General features: G+C 44.1%; 3 protein-coding genes across 7 annotated transcripts; all 3 read left to right on the forward strand.

Moving 5' to 3' along the window:
* Positions 1-257: 257 nt before the first annotated feature.
* LOC6507163 (aldo-keto reductase family 1 member B1) lies at positions 258-4,128 on the forward strand. Of its 4 annotated transcripts, XR_004310829.2 has the most exons (7): positions 258-451; positions 511-595; positions 2,455-2,597; positions 2,653-3,136; positions 3,194-3,402; positions 3,554-3,738; positions 3,994-4,128. XR_004310829.2 is itself a non-coding variant. In XM_014909599.3 (6 exons), the coding sequence occupies exons 1-6, from the start codon at positions 366-368 to the stop codon at positions 4,037-4,039; spliced, it is 1,053 nt and encodes a 350-aa protein (XP_014765085.1). In that variant the 5' UTR covers positions 258-365; the 3' UTR covers positions 4,040-4,128. The 4 variants fall into 4 exon arrangements, 2 of the variants coding, with proteins under 2 accessions (XP_014765085.1, XP_014765084.1); XM_014909599.3 differs by lacking the exon at positions 3,554-3,738; XR_004310830.2 differs by lacking the exons at positions 258-451; positions 511-595 and adding an exon at positions 975-1,151.
* Positions 4,129-4,487: 359 nt separating this feature from the next.
* LOC6507164 (mucin-22) lies at positions 4,488-12,532 on the forward strand. Its single transcript, XM_001956524.3, has one exon. The coding sequence runs from the start codon at positions 4,544-4,546 to the stop codon at positions 12,443-12,445; it is 7,902 nt and encodes a 2,633-aa protein (XP_001956560.2). The 5' UTR covers positions 4,488-4,543; the 3' UTR covers positions 12,446-12,532.
* A 928-nt stretch (positions 12,533-13,460) lies between these two features.
* On the forward strand, positions 13,461-18,135 carry LOC6507165 (OTU domain-containing protein 5-B). 2 transcript variants are annotated; one of them, XM_032454049.2, is made up of 9 exons: positions 13,461-14,069; positions 14,150-14,367; positions 14,451-14,518; positions 15,357-15,876; positions 15,938-16,094; positions 16,158-16,360; positions 16,413-16,951; positions 17,014-17,231; positions 17,298-18,135. In XM_032454049.2, exons 2-9 carry the CDS (start codon positions 14,218-14,220, stop codon positions 17,390-17,392), a joined length of 1,950 nt encoding a protein of 649 aa, XP_032309940.1. In that variant the 5' UTR covers positions 13,461-14,069; positions 14,150-14,217; the 3' UTR covers positions 17,393-18,135. The 2 variants fall into 2 exon arrangements, with proteins under 2 accessions (XP_032309940.1, XP_001956559.1); XM_001956523.4 differs by having other exon boundaries at positions 14,161-14,367.
* Positions 18,136-18,469: the final 334 nt, after the last annotated feature.

The following is an 18,469-nucleotide window of genomic DNA, read 5'->3' on the forward strand; positions in this document are numbered from 1 at the left end:
TGAACCCGAGTTCTTACAGGATGTTTTGACAAACAAATTATTACATTTGATTCTCTTAGATTTATTTCTTTCGAAATATTACTTAGATTCGGTTGTCAAGATGTGGCTCTTCTTTCTAATATATCTATATTTTATATATTATTTATAAAATTATATATATTTTATATGTTATATTATATTATATAATATAATATATATTATATATAATATATATTATATTATATTATATTATATATATATTTTATATTATATATTTTATATGCTATTTTTTATATAGCAAGAATAAAATTGTGACAAATTTAGTAAGCATTGGTTTTTATAGCATTAAAGTCCAACATCACAAACAAAAAAAAAAACACTTCAACATGAACAAAATAATTACACCACACTTGTTTAGACCCATTTCTTTGGCGGTAGTTCGAAACTATGGAAAAGTGGAGAGGTTTATGTGGTATGGCATTAGAAATTAATTTCGAAAAGATCTATTTAAGGTGTCTTGATGATATTTAGGTGCCAGAAGGAGATCCCAGGGCGTCCGAAAGCGGTGTTCTTGAATGGCAAAGAAATTCCCATAATAGGACTTGGAACTTGGATGGTAAGTAACCTACGATTTTTAAATTGTTCTATTATTCTATTAACTCTTAGTTTCAACACACCATACATCAGAGAAATTTATAGTTTATATTCAAGTTTTATTTTCCTGAAATAAAAATGGTTAAATTACAATTGTGCGCGTACCGGGCTCTGAAGAGTTTTCCCATCAGTATGATTGAATTTTTACAATTAAAAGCCATCTTAAAACAAAGTGGATGGTAAAGTTGATCCTCTATTTTAAACACTTTTTTTTTAATTTAAAACTAACGCTTACGATCGCCCAGCTGTTGCGGATTTTCGCCTGTGCAGCCCTGGTTTGAAAACTTTCCAAAACTTTTGTAAAGCTTTCGAACCATATATAAGCGGCAATCAGCTGTGTGAGGGCGTTCAGTTTTTATTTGAGAAGTGCCCTATAAGTCGTAGGTGCTATATATAATATTTGATCCTTACCTAAGTAGTACCAAGAAAAGGACACTAACAAAATGGCTCCCAAAGTGCCAACGGTTAAATTCAACAACGGTCACGAAGTTCCCATCATTGGTCTGGGAACCTGGGGCGTAAGTACAATATAATATCGACTAACTGCATTAATTAATTTGTAAGAACTTGCAATTTGGTATCGTTAAGTGTGCTGTTGTGTGGGTGTACAGTCCCTCTAATCGGGTATTTTTCCGCTGCCCACAACTTCCCGTTTTGCCAAGTTCTTATCCCATTTAATTTTTGCACTGATGCTTGAAAAATAGGGGCGAAAAAATCACAACACGCGTGGCATTGCTGACAGATTTTTTTTTTTACCGGCAATTTATAAGCTCTACAGATATATATATATATATATTAATATGAACGTGTGGAAGTGTAGTTTTTAACAATACTTCACACTTAGAAAAAAAAAGTTTATTAGGTGACTTGTACGAACTTTTGGTGAAGGTGACCCTTACTTTCTTCCTTTAACTATGGAAATTTTTGTAAAATTATTTGCCACATCATCTCTTGATAGAACACACTCTTATACATATATTTTTTGGGTACATAGTTTCTCAACAAACATCAAAAACTTAACCTGATAAATGCTCTTATCTGAAGTGGAGGATTTCACAAAAAAAGATTGTTACACTTTCAAGGAGATTTTTATTAAATATGATCGTAATGGATCGTCTTGGGTTCAAGTATACATGAAAGACGCGCCCCTTAAAAGTACTCAAAATAAACAAATTACATTACACCTCGACTTTAAAGCTCACTGATAATTATTTTGCAAGGGTATTCAAAGGGTATTCACGTTATTTCTTCTGACAAGACTTATCAGATGTACTGAGACTAATTATAATAAATAATTCTTTGCAAAGTAATTAATTATAGGACTGGGGGTTGGTAATATATGTTTATTATGTCAGATCTTTCACCTAGACCTCTTTGAGATTAAATCTTACTTTCTGTATTCGTAGCTAAACTTAAAACCGATTTATAAATTCTTCCAGCCCCTTTTTTGCTTCCACGTTTCGACCCAATTCTGATCTGCCACTTAAGATGGGGGGTACTTAGTCTGGGGGCTACTTAGTCTGGGTCTGGGGGCTGATATGTGACGTCAAGTGCCTGATAGTGGAGCTTATAATTCGATTTCCTAATCACGCTCCTCCCAACTGAGAGTTTGGTAGAATCAATATTGCGAAATTCCGCTTAGAGATTCGAATGTTCCATGATGACGTTCGAGAAAGACCTTCCTTTCTTATTAAGAATATTACTTGCAATTATTAGGTGAAGAATATTTATGAACCCTGTCAAAGTCAATTAGCAATTGTTTATTACTTGGCTGGAGATTAGCTTCATAAACTTAAAATAACATTATCTTCATTTTTTCAGAGCCCCAAAGGTCAGGTCACCGAGGCTGTGAAAATCGCCATCGATGCTGGATACAGGCACATTGACTGTGCCCATGTCTACCAGAACGAGGATGAGGTCGGCGAGGGTATTGAAACCAAGATCAAGGAGGGAGTTGTCAAGCGGTTCGTTTTTCCCTTACATATCCTTTGAATGCCTCTAATTCCCACCGTTTCGCAGTGAGGACCTGTTCATTACCAGCAAACTGTGGAACACCTACCATCGCCCGGATCTGGTCAGGACTGCCGTTGACAATACGCTGTCTGCCCTGAAGCTGAAGTACCTGGATCTCTACCTGATCCACTGGCCCATGGCCTACAAGGAGGGCTGTGAACTCTTCCCGGTCGACAAGGAGGGCAAAGTACAGTTCTCACCGGTCGACTATGTGGACACCTGGAAGGCTATGGAGCAGCTGGTCGCGGATGGTCTGGTCAAGTCAATTGGTGTGTCCAACTTCAACAGGAAGCAGATCGAGCGTGTGCTGGCTGTGGCCAAAATTCCGCCGGCTACCAACCAGATCGAATGCCATCCGTATCTGACCCAGAAGAAACTGATTGACTTCTGCAAGTCGAAGGACATTGCGATCACCGCCTACAGTCCTCTGGGCTCGCCCAACCGTCCCTGGGCCAAGGAAGGTGATCCGGTCATCCTGGAGGAGCCAAAGGTAAAACTAATTTTAAATAGTGATTAGAAAAATCATAATTAAAATTTATATCCTCAGATCAAGGAGCTGGCTGCCAAGCTGAAGAAGACTCCTGGACAGGTCCTGATCCGTTACCAGATCCAGCGCACCAACATCGTTATTCCCAAGTCGGTGACCAAGGACCGCATCGAGTCCAACTTCCAGGTCTTTGATTTCGTACTTTCCCCCGAGGACATCGAGGTTATCGAGAGTTTTGAGCGCAACGGCCGTCTGGTGCCTCTGCTGAAGTAAGTCCAAGAAAGCACCTTAATTAATATTAATTAAGTCTGGGTACAAGGCCATTATGTCATTATAATTTTAAAATTGGGGACCTTATTTTAATCGATTTCACTCAAGTATCACATTTGTAATTGTATTTTTCGTTGTATGATCATTTAGGGAGGCTGGTGCCCACAAGTACTATCCCTTCCACGACGAGTATTAAAAATTTTCAAATCGATATATGCCAAACGAACAATTTCGAAGAACATTACTTAATGAGAAGCCATGCCTACTGAAAATTATACCTCTCAAGATTCCCAAGAACAACGACATATGTATAATGATAATGGTGTATATCATACGTATGTTTTTTTATTTTCTTTAAAGCGCCCAATTGTTTTCCTTGGATCGTTTATGTTTACCCTGGCTAGAGTTACTTAGTTCTTTTAGCTTAGTTTGCTTACCTTTGCTTACTTATCCACATTCCTTATGTTCTTTGCTAACTAATTTGAACCAATTTAAACAAAAATTGTTGCCTAAATATACCTTTAGCTGTTAAATGTTTTACTCTGTTCCAATATATGTTTACTAATTAATTTTTATTTAACTTTTTACAGCCAATACGGTCATCCCCATCATCCATTTGAGAACGACGAATACTAATAGGCCACAAAACTGTGAAAAGTTCAAATTATTGATTTGTTTCACAAACATTTAATCTTAAAAAGTATAAATAAATAAACAAAATTTAATTAATATTGTTTTTTTATTCTTGAGTATTTGAACTCGTGTCAAAATTGGGCAAATGCACCTCTGACGTATTTATGACTCTGCCACGAGCTCCCGATTTACGTAAAGTCTGTGGATCTAACAAGTGTTTAATCCGAGCTAGGAGCAAATATTTTGCACAGTTGTTTCTTAAATAGAAATTGAAAAGAGTTATTTGCTTTCACATATAGTATAGTTCAGACAGTTTACCCACCTTTTGTCTTTTTTCGGGGCAACAATTGAAGTACCAAATGTTTTAAACAATCAAAATTTGCAAGCCACACAAAAGCATCTACGCAAACAGCCGAAAGAAATAACAACCACCGAAGCCAGGGTATAAAAGCCTCCCAAATTTCAAATTTTGGCAACAGATCTACTTGATCCGACTCATAGAGGATCATGCGTGTCTATTTCGTCGCGGTTTTGGCCGGTATTCTGGCCCTCGCAGCGGCCCAATCTCAATCTTCGACGGTAACGGAAGTGGCTATCCAGGATACTAAGCCCCAGTCCAGCCCGTGTTGTGAAAGTGTTAGACAAACCCTAATCGAAATAAGAAAGGATATCCGCCTGTGGCTCCTCGACAGGCTTTTTGGAAAACTGATTCTCCTGCACGACGGTGAACTGCTAGGAAATCCAAACTATGTGAATTGTGCTAACGCGAAAGAACAGCATCAGCTAACCGACGAGAGCTCGACCATATTTGATCAATTGGATAATCATCACAGTCACTCCACCACTACTGGTAGCCACGAAACACAAAACGATGGTCTGCCGAGTCAGTCTACGACAATCTCTTCAGAAGAGATTCAATCGACCACCTCTTCTGATCCCGTTGAGGGCAGCTCCTCGAATGGTAATGAAAGCTCTAGCCAGTCATCCACTACCACAACAACCACCACAACTTCTTCGGATGATGGACAATCCACAACCGCTTCTGATCCCGTTGTAGAGGTAACCTCAGGCAGCTCCTCAAACGGAAATGGCAGCTCTAGCCAGTCATCCACTACCACGACTACCACCACAACTTCTTCAGATGATGGACAATCCACAACCGCTTCTGATCCTGTTGTGGAAGAGACTTCCGGCAGCTCCTCGAACGGAAATGGCAGCTCTAGCCAGTCATCCACTACCACGACTACCACCACAACTTCTTCGCATGATGGACAATCCACAACCGCTTCTGATCCTGTTGTTGAGGAGACTTCCGGCAGCTCCTCGAACGGAAATGGCACCTCTAGCCAGTCATCCACTACCACGACTACCACCACAACTTCTTCGGATGATGGACAATCCACAACCTCCTCTGATCCCGTTGTAGAGGTAACCTCCGGCAGCTCCTCAAACGGAAATGGTAGCTCTAGCCAGTCATCCACTACCACGACTACCACCACAACTTCTTCAGATGATGGACAATCCACAACCGCTTCTGATCCTGTTGTTGAGGAGACTTCCGGCAGCTCCTCGAACGGAAATGGCACCTCTAGCCAGTCATCCACTACCACGACTACCACCACAACTTCTTCGGATGATGGACAATCCACAACCTCCTCTGATCCCGTTGTAGAGGTAACCTCCGGCAGCTCCTCAAACGGAAATGGCAGCTCTAGCCAGTCATCCACTACCACGACTACCACCACAACTTCTTCGGATGATGGACAATCCACAACCTCCTCTGATCCCGTTGTAGAGGTAACCTTAGGCAGCTCCTCAAACGGAAATGGCAGCTCTAGCCAGTCATCCACTACCACGACTACCACCACAACTTCTTCAGATGATGGACAATCCACAACCGCTTCTGATCCTGTTGTGGAAGAGACTTCCGGCAGCTCCTCGAACGGAAATAGCAGCTCTAGCCAGTCATCCACTACCACGACTACCACCACAACTTCTTCGGATGATGGACAATCCACAACCGCTTCTGATCCTGTTGTGGAAGAGACTTCCGGCAGCTCCTCGAACGGAAATGGCACCTCTAGCCAGTCATCCACTACCACGACTACCACCACAAATTCTTCGGATGATGGACAATCCACAACCGCTTCTGATCCTGTTGTGGAAGAGACTTCCGGCAGCTCCTCGAACGGAAATGGCAGCTCTAGCCAGTCATCCACTACCACGACTACCACCACAACTTCTTCGGATGATGGACAATCCACAACCTCCTCTGATCCCGTTGTAGAGGTAACCTTAGGCAGCTCCTCAAACGGAAATGGCAGCTCTAGCCAGTCATCCACTACCACGACTACCACCACAACTTCTTCAGATGATGGACAATCCACAACCGCTTCTGATCCTGTTGTGGAAGAGACTTCCGGCAGCTCCTCGAACGGAAATAGCAGCTCTAGCCAGTCATCCACTACCACGACTACCACCACAACTTCTTCGGATGATGGACAATCCACAACCGCTTCTGATCCTGTTGTTGAGGAGACTTCCGGCAGCTCCTCGAACGGAAATGGTAGCTCTGGCCAGTCATCCACTACCACGACTACCACCACAACTTCTTCGGATGATGGACAATCCACAACCGCTTCTGATCCTGTTGTTGAGGAGACTTCCGGCAGCTCCTCGAACGGAAATGGCACCTCTAGCCAGTCATCCACTACCACGACTACCAACACAACTTCTTCGGATGATGGACAATCCACAACCTCCTCTGATCCCGTTGTAGAGGTAACCTCCGGCAGCTCCTCAAACGGAAATGGCAGCTCTAGCCAGTCATCCACTACCACGACTACCACCACAACTTCTTCGGATGATGGACAATCCACAACCTCCTCTGATCCCGTTGTAGAGGTAACCTTAGGCAGCTCCTCAAACGGAAATGGCAGCTCTAGCCAGTCATCCACTACCACGACTACCACCACAACTTCTTCAGATGATGGACAATCCACAACCGCTTCTGATCCTGTTGTGGAAGAGACTTCCGGCAGCTCCTCGAACGGAAATAGCAGCTCTAGCCAGTCATCCACTACCACGACTACCACCACAACTTCTTCGGATGATGGACAATCCACAACCGCTTCTGATCCTGTTGTGGAAGAGACTTCCGGCAGCTCCTCGAACGGAAATGGCACCTCTAGCCAGTCATCCACTACCACGACTACCACCACAACTTCTTCGGATGATGGACAATCCACAACCGCTTCTGATCCTGTTGTTGAGGAGACTTCCGGCAGCTCCTCGAACGGAAATGGTAGCTCTAGCCAGTCATCCACTACCACGACTACCACCACAACTTCTTCGGATGATGGACAATCCACAACCGCTTCTGATCCTGTTGTGGAAGAGACTTCCGGCAGCTCCTCGAACGGAAATGGCAGCTCTAGCCAGTCATCCACTACCACGACTACCACCACAACTTCTTCGGATGATGGACAATCCACAACCGCTTCTGATCCTGTTGTTGAGGAGACTTCCGGCAGCTCCTCGAACGGAAATGGCAGCTCTAGCCAGTCATCCACTACCACGACTACCACCACAACTTCTTCGGATGATGGACAATCCACAACCGCTTCTGATCCTGTTGTTGAGGAGACTTCCGGCAGCTCCTCGAACGGAAATGGCACCTCTAGCCAGTCATCCAGTACCACGACTACCACCACAACTTCTTCGGATGATGGACAATCCACAACCTCCTCTGATCCCGTTGTAGAGGTAACCTCAGGCAGCTCCTCAAACGGAAATGGCAGCTCTAGCCAGTCATCCACTACCACGACTACCACCACAACTTCTTCAGATGATGGACAATCCATAACATCCTCTGATCCCGTTGTAGAGGTAACCTCAGGCAGCTCCTCAAACGGAAATGGCAGCTCTAGCCAGTCATCCACTACCACGACTACCACCACAACTTCTTCGGATGATGGACAATCCACAACCTCCTCTGATCCCGTTGTAGAGGTAACCTCAGGCAGCTCCTCAAACGGAAATGGCAGCTCTAGCCAGTCATCCACTACCACGACTACCACCACAACTTCTTCGGATGATGGACAATCCACAACCGCTTCTGATCCTGTTGTGAATGAGACTTCCGGCAGCTCCTCGAACGGAAATGGCAGCTCTAGCCAGTCATCCACTACCACGACTACCACCACAACTTCTTCGGATGATGGACAATCCACAACCTCCTCTGATCCCGTTGTAGAGGTAACCTCCGGCAGCTCCTCAAACGGAAATGGCACCTCTAGCCAGTCATCCAGTACCACGACTACCACCACAACTTCTTCGGATGATGGACAATCCACAACCTCCTCTGATCCCGTTGTAGAGGTAACCTCAGGCAGCTCCTCAAACGGAAATGGCAGCTCTAGCCAGTCATCCACTACCACGACTACCACCACAACTTCTTCGGATGATGGACAATCCACAACCGCTTCTGATCCTGTTGTGAATGAGACTTCCGGCAGCTCCTCGAACGGAAATGGCACCTCTAGCCAGTCATCCACTACCACGACTACCACCACAACTTCTTCGGATGATGGACAATCCATAACATCCTCTGATCCCGTTGTAGAGGTAACCTCAGGCAGCTCCTCAAACGGAAATGGCAGCTCTAGCCAGTCATCCACTACCACGACTACCACCACAACTTCTTCGGATGATGGACAATCCATAACATCCTCTGATCCCGTTGTAGAGGTAACCTCAGGCAGCTCCTCAAACGGAAATGGCAGCTCTAGCCAGTCATCCACTACCACGACTACCACCACAACTTCTTCGGATGATGGACAATCCACAACCGCTTCTGATCCTGTTGTGAATGAGACTTCCGGCAGCTCCTCGAACGGAAATGGCACCTCTAGCCAGTCATCCACTACCACGACTACCACCACAACTTCTTCGGATGATGGACAATCCACAACCTCCTCTGATCCCGTTGTAGAGGTAACCTCCGGCAGCTCCTCAAACGGAAATGGCACCTCTAGCCAGTCATCCAGTACCACGACTACCACCACAACTTCTTCGGATGATGGACAATCCACAACCTCCTCTGATCCCGTTGTAGAGGTAACCTCAGGCAGCTCCTCAAACGGAAATGGCAGCTCTAGCCAGTCATCCACTACCACGACTACCACCACAACTTCTTCGGATGATGGACAATCCACAACCTCCTCTGATCCCGTTGTAGAGGTAACCTCAGGCAGCTCCTCAAACGGAAATGGCAGCTCTAGCCAGTCATCCACTACCACGACTACCACCACAACTTCTTCAGATGATGGACAATCCATAACATCCTCTGATCCCGTTGTAGAGGTAACCTCAGGCAGCTCCTCAAACGGAAATGGCAGCTCTAGCCAGTCATCCACTACCACGACTACCACCACAACTTCTTCGGATGATGGACAATCCACAACCTCCTCTGATCCCGTTGTAGAGGTAACCCCCGGCAGCTCCTCGAACGGAAATGGCAGCTCTAGCCAGTCATCCACTACCACGACTACCACCACAACTTCTTCGGATGATGGACAATCCACAACCGCTTCTGATCCTGTTGTTGAGGAGACTTCCGGCAGCTCCTCGAACGGAAATGGCACCTCTAGCCAGTCATCCAGTACCACGACTACCACCACAACTTCTTCGGATGATGGACAATCCACAACCTCCTCTGATCCCGTTGTAGAGGTAACCTCCGGCAGCTCCTCAAACGGAAATGGCAGCTCTAGCCAGTCATCCACTACCACGACTACCACCACAACTTCTTCGGATGATGGACAATCCACAACCGCTTCTGATCCTGTTGTTGAGGAGACTTCCGGCAGCTCCTCGAACGGAAATGGCAGCTCTAGCCAGTCATCCACTACCACGACTACCACCACAACTTCTTCGGATGATGGACAATCCACAACCGCTTCTGATCCTGTTGTTGAGGAGACTTCCGGCAGCTCCTCGAACGGAAATGGCAGCTCTAGCCAGTCTTCCACTACCACGACTACCACCACAACTTCTTCGGATGAGGGACAATCCACAATCTCCTCTAAACCCGTTGTAACTCAAGGTGGCTCTTCGAATAATGGAAAAACTATTAAGTCATCGAAAACTACAAAATATACCGTAACTAAGGGCGGTAAAACAACTTCAACGACTACGGAAACTACGACGTACATTTCGAATTCGACGTCCATCCCTTCTGTCAGTCAAACAAAAACGACCGTAACATCTTCAAATGATGGTCAGTCCACGGTTTCTTCTGATCCTGTTGTTGAAGTAACTCAGGGTAGCTCATCAAATGACAATGGAAGCTCGGGAAAATCGTCATCAACTTCGACAACAACGACAACCACCACTTCCTCCGATGAAGTCGATCCTATTTCTCAGGTAACTGTGGGTGGCTCTAAGAGTTCAGGCAAGAAAGTCAAGACATCGAAGACAACGAACACAAGCACGACCACTAAGGGAAGCAAAAAATCGCACTCTTCAAGAAAAGGAAGAAAATCGACTACTACCACCACGAAAGTCACAAAGACATACACTTCCAATTCGAACGGAAGCTCCGTCCCTTCTTCTAGTGAAACAACTACGACCGTAACATCTTCGAATGTTGGTCAGTCCACGGTTTCTTCTGATCCTGTTGTTGAAGTAACTCAGGGTAGCTCTTCAAATGACAATGGAAGCTCGGGAAAATCGTCATCAACTTCGACAACAACGACAACCACCACTTCCTCCGATGAAGTCGATCCTATTTCTCAGGTAACTGTGGGTGGCTCTAAGAGTTCAGGCAAGAAAGTCAAGACATCGAAGACAACGAACACAAGCACGACCACTAAGGGAAGCAAAAAATCGCACTCTTCAAGAAAAGGAAGAAAATCGACTACTACCACCACGAAAGTCACAAAGACATACACTTCCAATTCGAACGGAAGCTCCGTCCCTTCTTCTAGTGAAACAACTACGACCGTAACATCTTCGAATGTTGGTCAGTCCACGGTTTCTTCTGATCCTGTTGTTGAAGTAACTCAGGGTAGCTCTTCAAATGACAATGGAAGCTCGGGAAAATCGTCATCAACTTCGACAACATCGACAACCACCACTTCCTCCGATGAAGTCGATCCTATTTCTCAGGTAACTGTGGGTGGCTCTAAGAGTTCAGGAAAGAAAGTCAAGACATCGAAGACTACCAACACAAGCACAACCACTAAGGGAAGCAAAAAATCGCACTCTTCAAGAAAAGGAGGAAAATCGACTACTACCACCACGAAAACCATAAAGACATTCACTTCCAATTCGAACGGAAGTTCTGTCCCTTCTTCTAGTGAAACAACTACGATCGTAACATCTTCGAATGATGGTCAGTCCACGGTTTCTTCTGATCCTGTTGTTGAAGTAATTCAAGGTAGCTCTTCATTTGACAATGGAAGCTCGGGAAAATCGTCATCAACTTCGACAACAACGACAACCACATCTTCTTCTGACGGACAATCAACCATTTTGTCCGATCCTGTTGTTAAAGTTGATCTGAGTGGCTCTGTGGGTAATGGCCGAACTGTCAAGTCTTCAAAGACAACGACTACAAGCACAACCACTAGTGGAGGTGAAGGTTTGAATTCCGCATCCAAAAATGGAAAATCAAGCTCAACAACAACGAAAACCACAAAAACATACTCGACGGATGCCTTAGTCGTACCGAAATCGAACGGAAAATCTAGTTCTAGCTCCACTACAACAACTACAACTGTTACCTCGAGCTCTTTCTCTGCACCAAAAACTGAAACCACATACTCCAGTTCCAGCTCATCGCATCCTGGCTCCGGAAACTCTTGGACCAAGCGGACGACATCGACAACCACCACAAAAAGTGGCGACAACGGCAACAATGGAGCAGACTCATCTAGTTCCTGGTCGAAGCTGATCAAGGGATCCACTTCAGGTTCCTTGCAAGGTGGTGAGGCTAGTGGTAGTTTGTCTATTGTAGGTCCCGGTGGATCTGATGGCTCTCAGTCATGGTCCCAGCGATCGTCATTCTCCAGTGAAGGCTCCCAGGGACCTTCGGGCATCCAAATCCGCTTCGGCCAAGGCCAGAACAGCCAGGACGAACAGTCGCAGAACTCGCAATCCTGGACGGGTAGGTCCGCTGAAGGCAGTGATAATACTGACGGTGCTGCCGCCATCGAGAATGGACAGAATATTGGAGTCTCAGCTGGTTCCGGCGAAGCAGGTGCCGTGCAAGGAGGATCCGTGGGTGGCCAGTATCCCTACTGGGGATGGGGCAACCGTTGGATGGGCGTGGGAGCCAGGCCCAATTGGCGATATAGCTGGAGTCCCTATAGAACCACTTGGGGTGGCTGGACCAATCGTTATTAAAACTGGTCCATTAGGTTGAGGGTTGAGACCGCAATGATAGGATTTGAGTTGAAACGATTGTAAAATATATTCATTTGATTATTAAAAGCTCGTTGTTTTTCTTTGGCCCTATACTATTCTATAAGATGGTAAAGTACACAACGCATTTATGCCATCATTACACTCTTTATTAACAAATCATTGCGTTTTTTCACTTTAAAGATCTCATACAAAACATATTACCAGATTTTAGAAGCTTGAGTTCCTCCATAAAATCAAATTTAAGAGAAAAAGTAGAGCTTATTCTGATTGTTTCGCAAAGCCTTCAGAAAACTCTTCCAGGACCATTGTTGATCCAAAGGAGAATCGGACGACGAAGGATATTGATAATCGGTCCAGTACTGAGCATTAGCAACTGCAAAGGCAGTCAATGCCAAAGAAATGACAAATATCAAAACCTCCGGTTTCATGTTTCGTTGAAATGCCGACTAAAAAGCCAATTACGTTCTAGGGTATTTTATACTTTTCTTTTTGCAAACAAATAAATATTTTGCAGCGTTAACCATTTGTACAAGTGTTTCTGAATGGAGTCTCTAATAAAAGAAAAGTCAGCAACCGCAAAGAAATTCAAACACTGTTTGGCTAAGGGGAGCAGTTTGATGAAGTTTAAGCTTCAAGTTCAATGAGAAATATTAGGGGAAAGCCAAGAAACTCATATAAATAAGAAAGAAAGAGTTGAAATCGCTAAATATTTAATAGTAGCAGTTTTTTTTATCTTTTTTTTTAAAAGAAACTGGTAGGAGTTCTTCAAGATCATCTTTAGAAGTCTTTTCCAACTAAATATCTTAAAAATAACTACCTTACGCTTTAAATATTATATTTTTATCTTTAATTTACCTAAAAAAAAGAGTATCTTTTAAATTTTTTTAAGAAAAAAAAAAAACTTATATGATAAGTCGCACGTGTCGGTGTGGGTTCAGCTGAAAAGATGCCTTGTCTGTATTTGTCTATTTCTAATCTACGTAACATATTTCAAAAAGCCTATAATAAGAGACCGGGTCATATATTATGAAGAGTTATCAGCACCACACAGAACTCTTTCATTCGGGAAAATAGACCACAATTATCACAACGACGATTCCAAAATTTCAAACCAACCGCGCATTTAATACCGCCACCTATCGATAGTTTCCTGAACTGCCAGCAATCAGATGGTATCAGAACTAATAACAAAATACCAATATTTTTGGTCTCTTGCAGTATTTTTGACAGTGCTGGAAAGCGCGACAATATATCATCGCGACACACACATGCATACAAGCACAAAACAGAACAGATGAAAATCTGGAAATTTTATTTAATTTGTTAAAAAAACCAAGTAGTTTGTGTGTTTTTGAAATCATTTTCAGAAACGATAAACGTAGGACGAGCGGCCGAATAGAATCGGAAGTTCGGTGCGAATAGTGAAATCATCGCCAAGTGGGTGAAAGGAGCCCCATACGACGGACAAAGAAGAACACAAAACACAGGGCTCCCATAATTTCTCGATTCCATTCCCCAAGTTGTGAAAAACGCAAATCAAATCGCCTGAGAAGGAACAATCGAAACTAGTCGGAGTGGGTCAAAGCGCCGTTTATGACGCACGGTTAGTGGGGGAAAGTGTTGCTGAGCCAAGCATTTGCATTATTATTTCTTTTATTTTGCATCAATAACAATAACAACAAGGGCTGCTGCAGCAACAAACACAACCACCTTAACAAGAGGAATACCAGCGCAGTCGTCGAAGCACCACCATGACAATCAAGCCAGTTAGTGCACCACCGAGCGCCAAGCGTGTCCCAGCCAATGTCGATCCCGACAACAAGGAGGCCCAGGTGGTGGTTGTGGAGCAGTCGGTGGTCAGCCAGACGCACCGCAACGTCGTCATCGATGGTCACGGACAGGTGAGCAGGCGATGGCCCTTTTTTCAGTTTTTCCCCCCTTATTTAATTGCCACCTTTTCTCCGCCCCATCCGACCCGTTTCAGAGCCCCCAGAGGCGTGGCGAAGTCTACGACGAACTGGCACGCACCCATCGCTGCAGTCCCCACAAAAGGTGAGTGATGGTCGGTAGTTCCCTCCCACCCAGTGGCTCCTGTGGCAGCTGCATGTTAGAAAGTTAATCGCCATGAGCTTCTCCACGCATTCTTGCCATGCCGCGGTTTACAGCACTTCTTTGGCTTTTAGGATTCGCAGAAAAAAAGTGTTTTGAACTAGTTCTTGCATAATTTCACATCATTTATTTATAGAAAGACATCTCTTATTTAGAGAATAGATAGTTATAGATTAAGATAATGTACAAAATATGCATATTTTCAAAAGAATTCTACAAGCAAGATTATAATTTATCTTTTAATTTAGGAAAATTCCATTGATTTTAGAAGAAAAAGTAGAATTTCTTGCCATCACTCTGGCTGCTGCGTAGAAAGTTGATAAGGTCGCCCCATTTCCACTCAGAAGCTGTCGGGGATTCGGTTGTTATTGAACTTGGAGTCTCCGTGGTGGCGCTATAAGCCTCCGTAGTGGCGTAAGAAGAGGCGTTGGCAAAAGTGAATGCCATAAATGCCAACAAAAGAGCAAAAATTAAAGCCACCGACTTCATGTTTGGTTTAAAAGCAGACTAAAATGTTAATTACGTGTTTAGGGGTTTTATACGCCGTTTTTTTTAGGGGAACAAATATTTGCACAAGTGCTTTGGAATTGAATCTCTATTCTCCAAACAATGCTTGTATTTAGGCTGTAATATTGATAAACAATATTAATATTTAATTAGAAAACAGAGTAGCTCGTGTTCCATTTCTCAAACCCCCAAAAATGGACACTTTTATAGATATTCTATTGCTTTCCTAAATTTAAATCTAAATTGTTTTTAAAATGTCACCATGTTTCAACAGCACCCGTTCGAAGCGTCGCGACCACCACGACAGCCATGCTCACCACCACAAGCGCGATCGTCTGGAGCGAGAGAAGCTGAACCATACGGCCGGTGGCGTTGGCAGTGGCGCTATACCGGGAGTGGCTGGCAGCAAGTGCAATAGCCCGCCCCTGGCCTCCACATCGGGCAGCAGCAGTCCGTCGGCAGTGGGACGCAATTCGCCGGAGCATCTGGCAGTTCCAAAGGCCCAGAGCCAGTTGTCGCCGGCGACAGCAGCTGCCAATCTCTTGAAGTCCGTAGAGGAGACCTTCTCGGGCTATAACAGTGGCGACGAGCACCTGCAGCCCAAGGAGCGCAAGATCCCGGCCGAGGAGTGGCAGCGTCGCGATGTCGAATTCGCCAAGTGCATGGAGAAGCGCGGCTACGAACTGAAGCCGGTCGAAGAAGATGGTGCCTGTCTGTTTCGGTCCATTTCGTTGCAGATCTATGGCGATGAGGAGATGCATGATGTGATCCGTCAACACACCATGGACTATATTGTAATTATAGTCTTTTTTTGAAATCAAATAAGATGTATAACATGTTATCTTTATCCTTCAGCATGAGAACCGCGAATACTTTGGACAATTTGTGACCGAGGACATCAATAGCTACATCCAGCGCAAGCGTGCTCGCGATGCCCATGGCAACCACATCGAAATACAGGCCATATCCGAGATTTACAGTCGCACTGTTGAAGTTTATTGCTATCAGTCAAGTGAGTGCCTTTACTACAGGTTTTAAAATCAAAATTAATCCTTTTTCTTTGAATCTTTTGCAGATCCAATAAATATTTTCAACTCGGAGCAGTCACAGGCTGGTTATCCACCCTTGCGCTTATCCTATCAGCGTGGCTCTCATTACAATGCTATATTGGATCCATACAATGCCACCGTTGGTGTGGGCCTCGGCTTGGCTGGTTACAAGCCCGAGTTTCAGACCAAGGAGGCAGTGCGTCTCAGCGAGCAGTTGGAAATCGAACAGGTGAGAAAGACAATATATATCCAATATATATCCATAATCACATCTATTTCAGACCATGTTTGAAGACAAGCTGAAGACAACGGATTGGGAGGCCACCAACGAAGCCATCGAGGAGCAGATTGCTCGCGAGTCCTACCTGCAATGGTGCCGCGACAACATGCAACGTTCGCGCAGCAATAACACGGCCGCCGGCTCGGCCACGTCCTCGACCGTGACCTCAGCCGAAGCGCTCACCGACTCTGATGCCTCGCCCTCGAAGTATTCCACGTGTGGCGCCGTCACTGGCAGCAGTGGCAATTCGGCTGCCACTTTGCCGAGTGCCAGTGGTGGGGATGGCCCGACAGCCTCGTTTTCTTTGTCGCCGAAGACACTGAGCCAGTTCGCTCACAAACTTCCGCCGGAGGTCAATGATTTGCCTGGCTACGAAAGCGATGCCACGGATATGAGTAGCACCAGCTCGGTGGGACACTGCGGTGGCAACTCCTCGCCTAGCCAGCGTTCGGCCAAGAGTTCCAAGTCCCAGCGTCGTACCACGGCCTTGAGAAAGAAGCGTCGTCACGAGAATCGCGAGGTGCCCTTGTCCGGACAGAAGTAGGTCTATATATTGGTGGATTTTACGGAATTTTGAAATATATTTTTATTATCTACTATAGTAGTGCCGATTCTCTGGAAGCTCCACTTAGGAAGAGCCCCAAGCGTGATTCTGTGCCCGCAGCAACCCGTGCCGAGACGCCGGAGGCCGAGCAGCGCCCCTGCACCTCGAAGCAGTCTTCCAACTCTCCTCAAAAGCATGGGGACGCCCAGTCGACCAGCAAAGAAAACTACTCCAGCTTCTACCAAGAACTGCTTGAGGCCTCTTATGCTAATGATGGTAAGGATTAGATTGAATACTTTTAATAGAATTTCTAATCTAAAAATCGAATCAAACCCAATACAGGCATTAATGAAAGCGAAATGCTGCAGCAGGCTATCCAGATGTCCACTCGCGACTATATGGAGGATCAGAAGCGGAAGTATTATTGCGGACCGTAAACTGGCGGTGATCAGTCGCAGCTTTCTCTACAGTGTACAGTGATTAGGAAGTTCTTTTCGCAACGAAAACGAAACACAAAACTTACCAAAAAACCCAAAACAAAAAGCTACAAAAAAACGAGAAACAAAAAGAAAAAAACACGGCAAAAATTAAACAAGATCTAGAATGTTGATGAGTGGGAGTGCCGAGTTAAAAAAGAAAAAAAACGACTTCCTCTTTAATCCGAATGCAAATCAGTATCCACTGCTTTGCAAATACACATTTACACTCTCACATACTATTCTATACATTTATGTATATATATAAACATATATTTTATAATTAGGCCTCGTCGTTGTATCATTATGACCTGCATCCGAAAATCCAAAAACAACAGAGTTCATTTAATTGAATTTTCTGATCTGATTTGTATGCGATCTGTATGTGTGTGTGTGTGTATAGAAGCACAAATTTTTGATAAAGCCGGTGTCCTATTTTCCACCATCAATAAAATATAGAAAGACCCACTCACAAAAAGCCACGTTCCTTCTACCCCTTTATAATCCCCCCATAAAATTAATTATATTTTTAAATAAATCATAATGTTAAGCTTAGTTATGGTACGATCGCAATGGACAGTAATTGAAACCGGCACGTACACAAAGAATCGATATAAAAACTAACACCCAGACATATATATATATATATACGGATAATGCTAATTATTTAATTAAATACAATAAATGGTGCATAATAATCGTAATTTATGAGTAATCTAAATAAAGCAAGTAAATAGCCCCAAAATAAAAATATTTTTTATTTTACTTACCAGTTTCGTAAAATTAAAAACGAAATATGAATTTCTTTTTAGATCAAATGATGTAGTTTACTGCATATTTACAATGGTTCTGTGGTTCTTTTAGCAAAAAGATTCGATTCTAGATTGCATTTTCTTTATATGCTATATAAATATATAGTATTCATGTATTCGTCGTACTGGCGCATGTACATATGGACATACAACATTGAGTCTAATCGTACAAAAATACATTTCACTAAAATACATTGCATATAAAATTATTCCATTTGCATTACTC

This window comes from Drosophila ananassae, chromosome 2R, assembly GCF_017639315.1.
Source record: "Drosophila ananassae strain 14024-0371.13 chromosome 2R, ASM1763931v2, whole genome shotgun sequence".
Taxonomy (NCBI): Eukaryota; Metazoa; Arthropoda; class Insecta; order Diptera; family Drosophilidae; genus Drosophila; species Drosophila ananassae.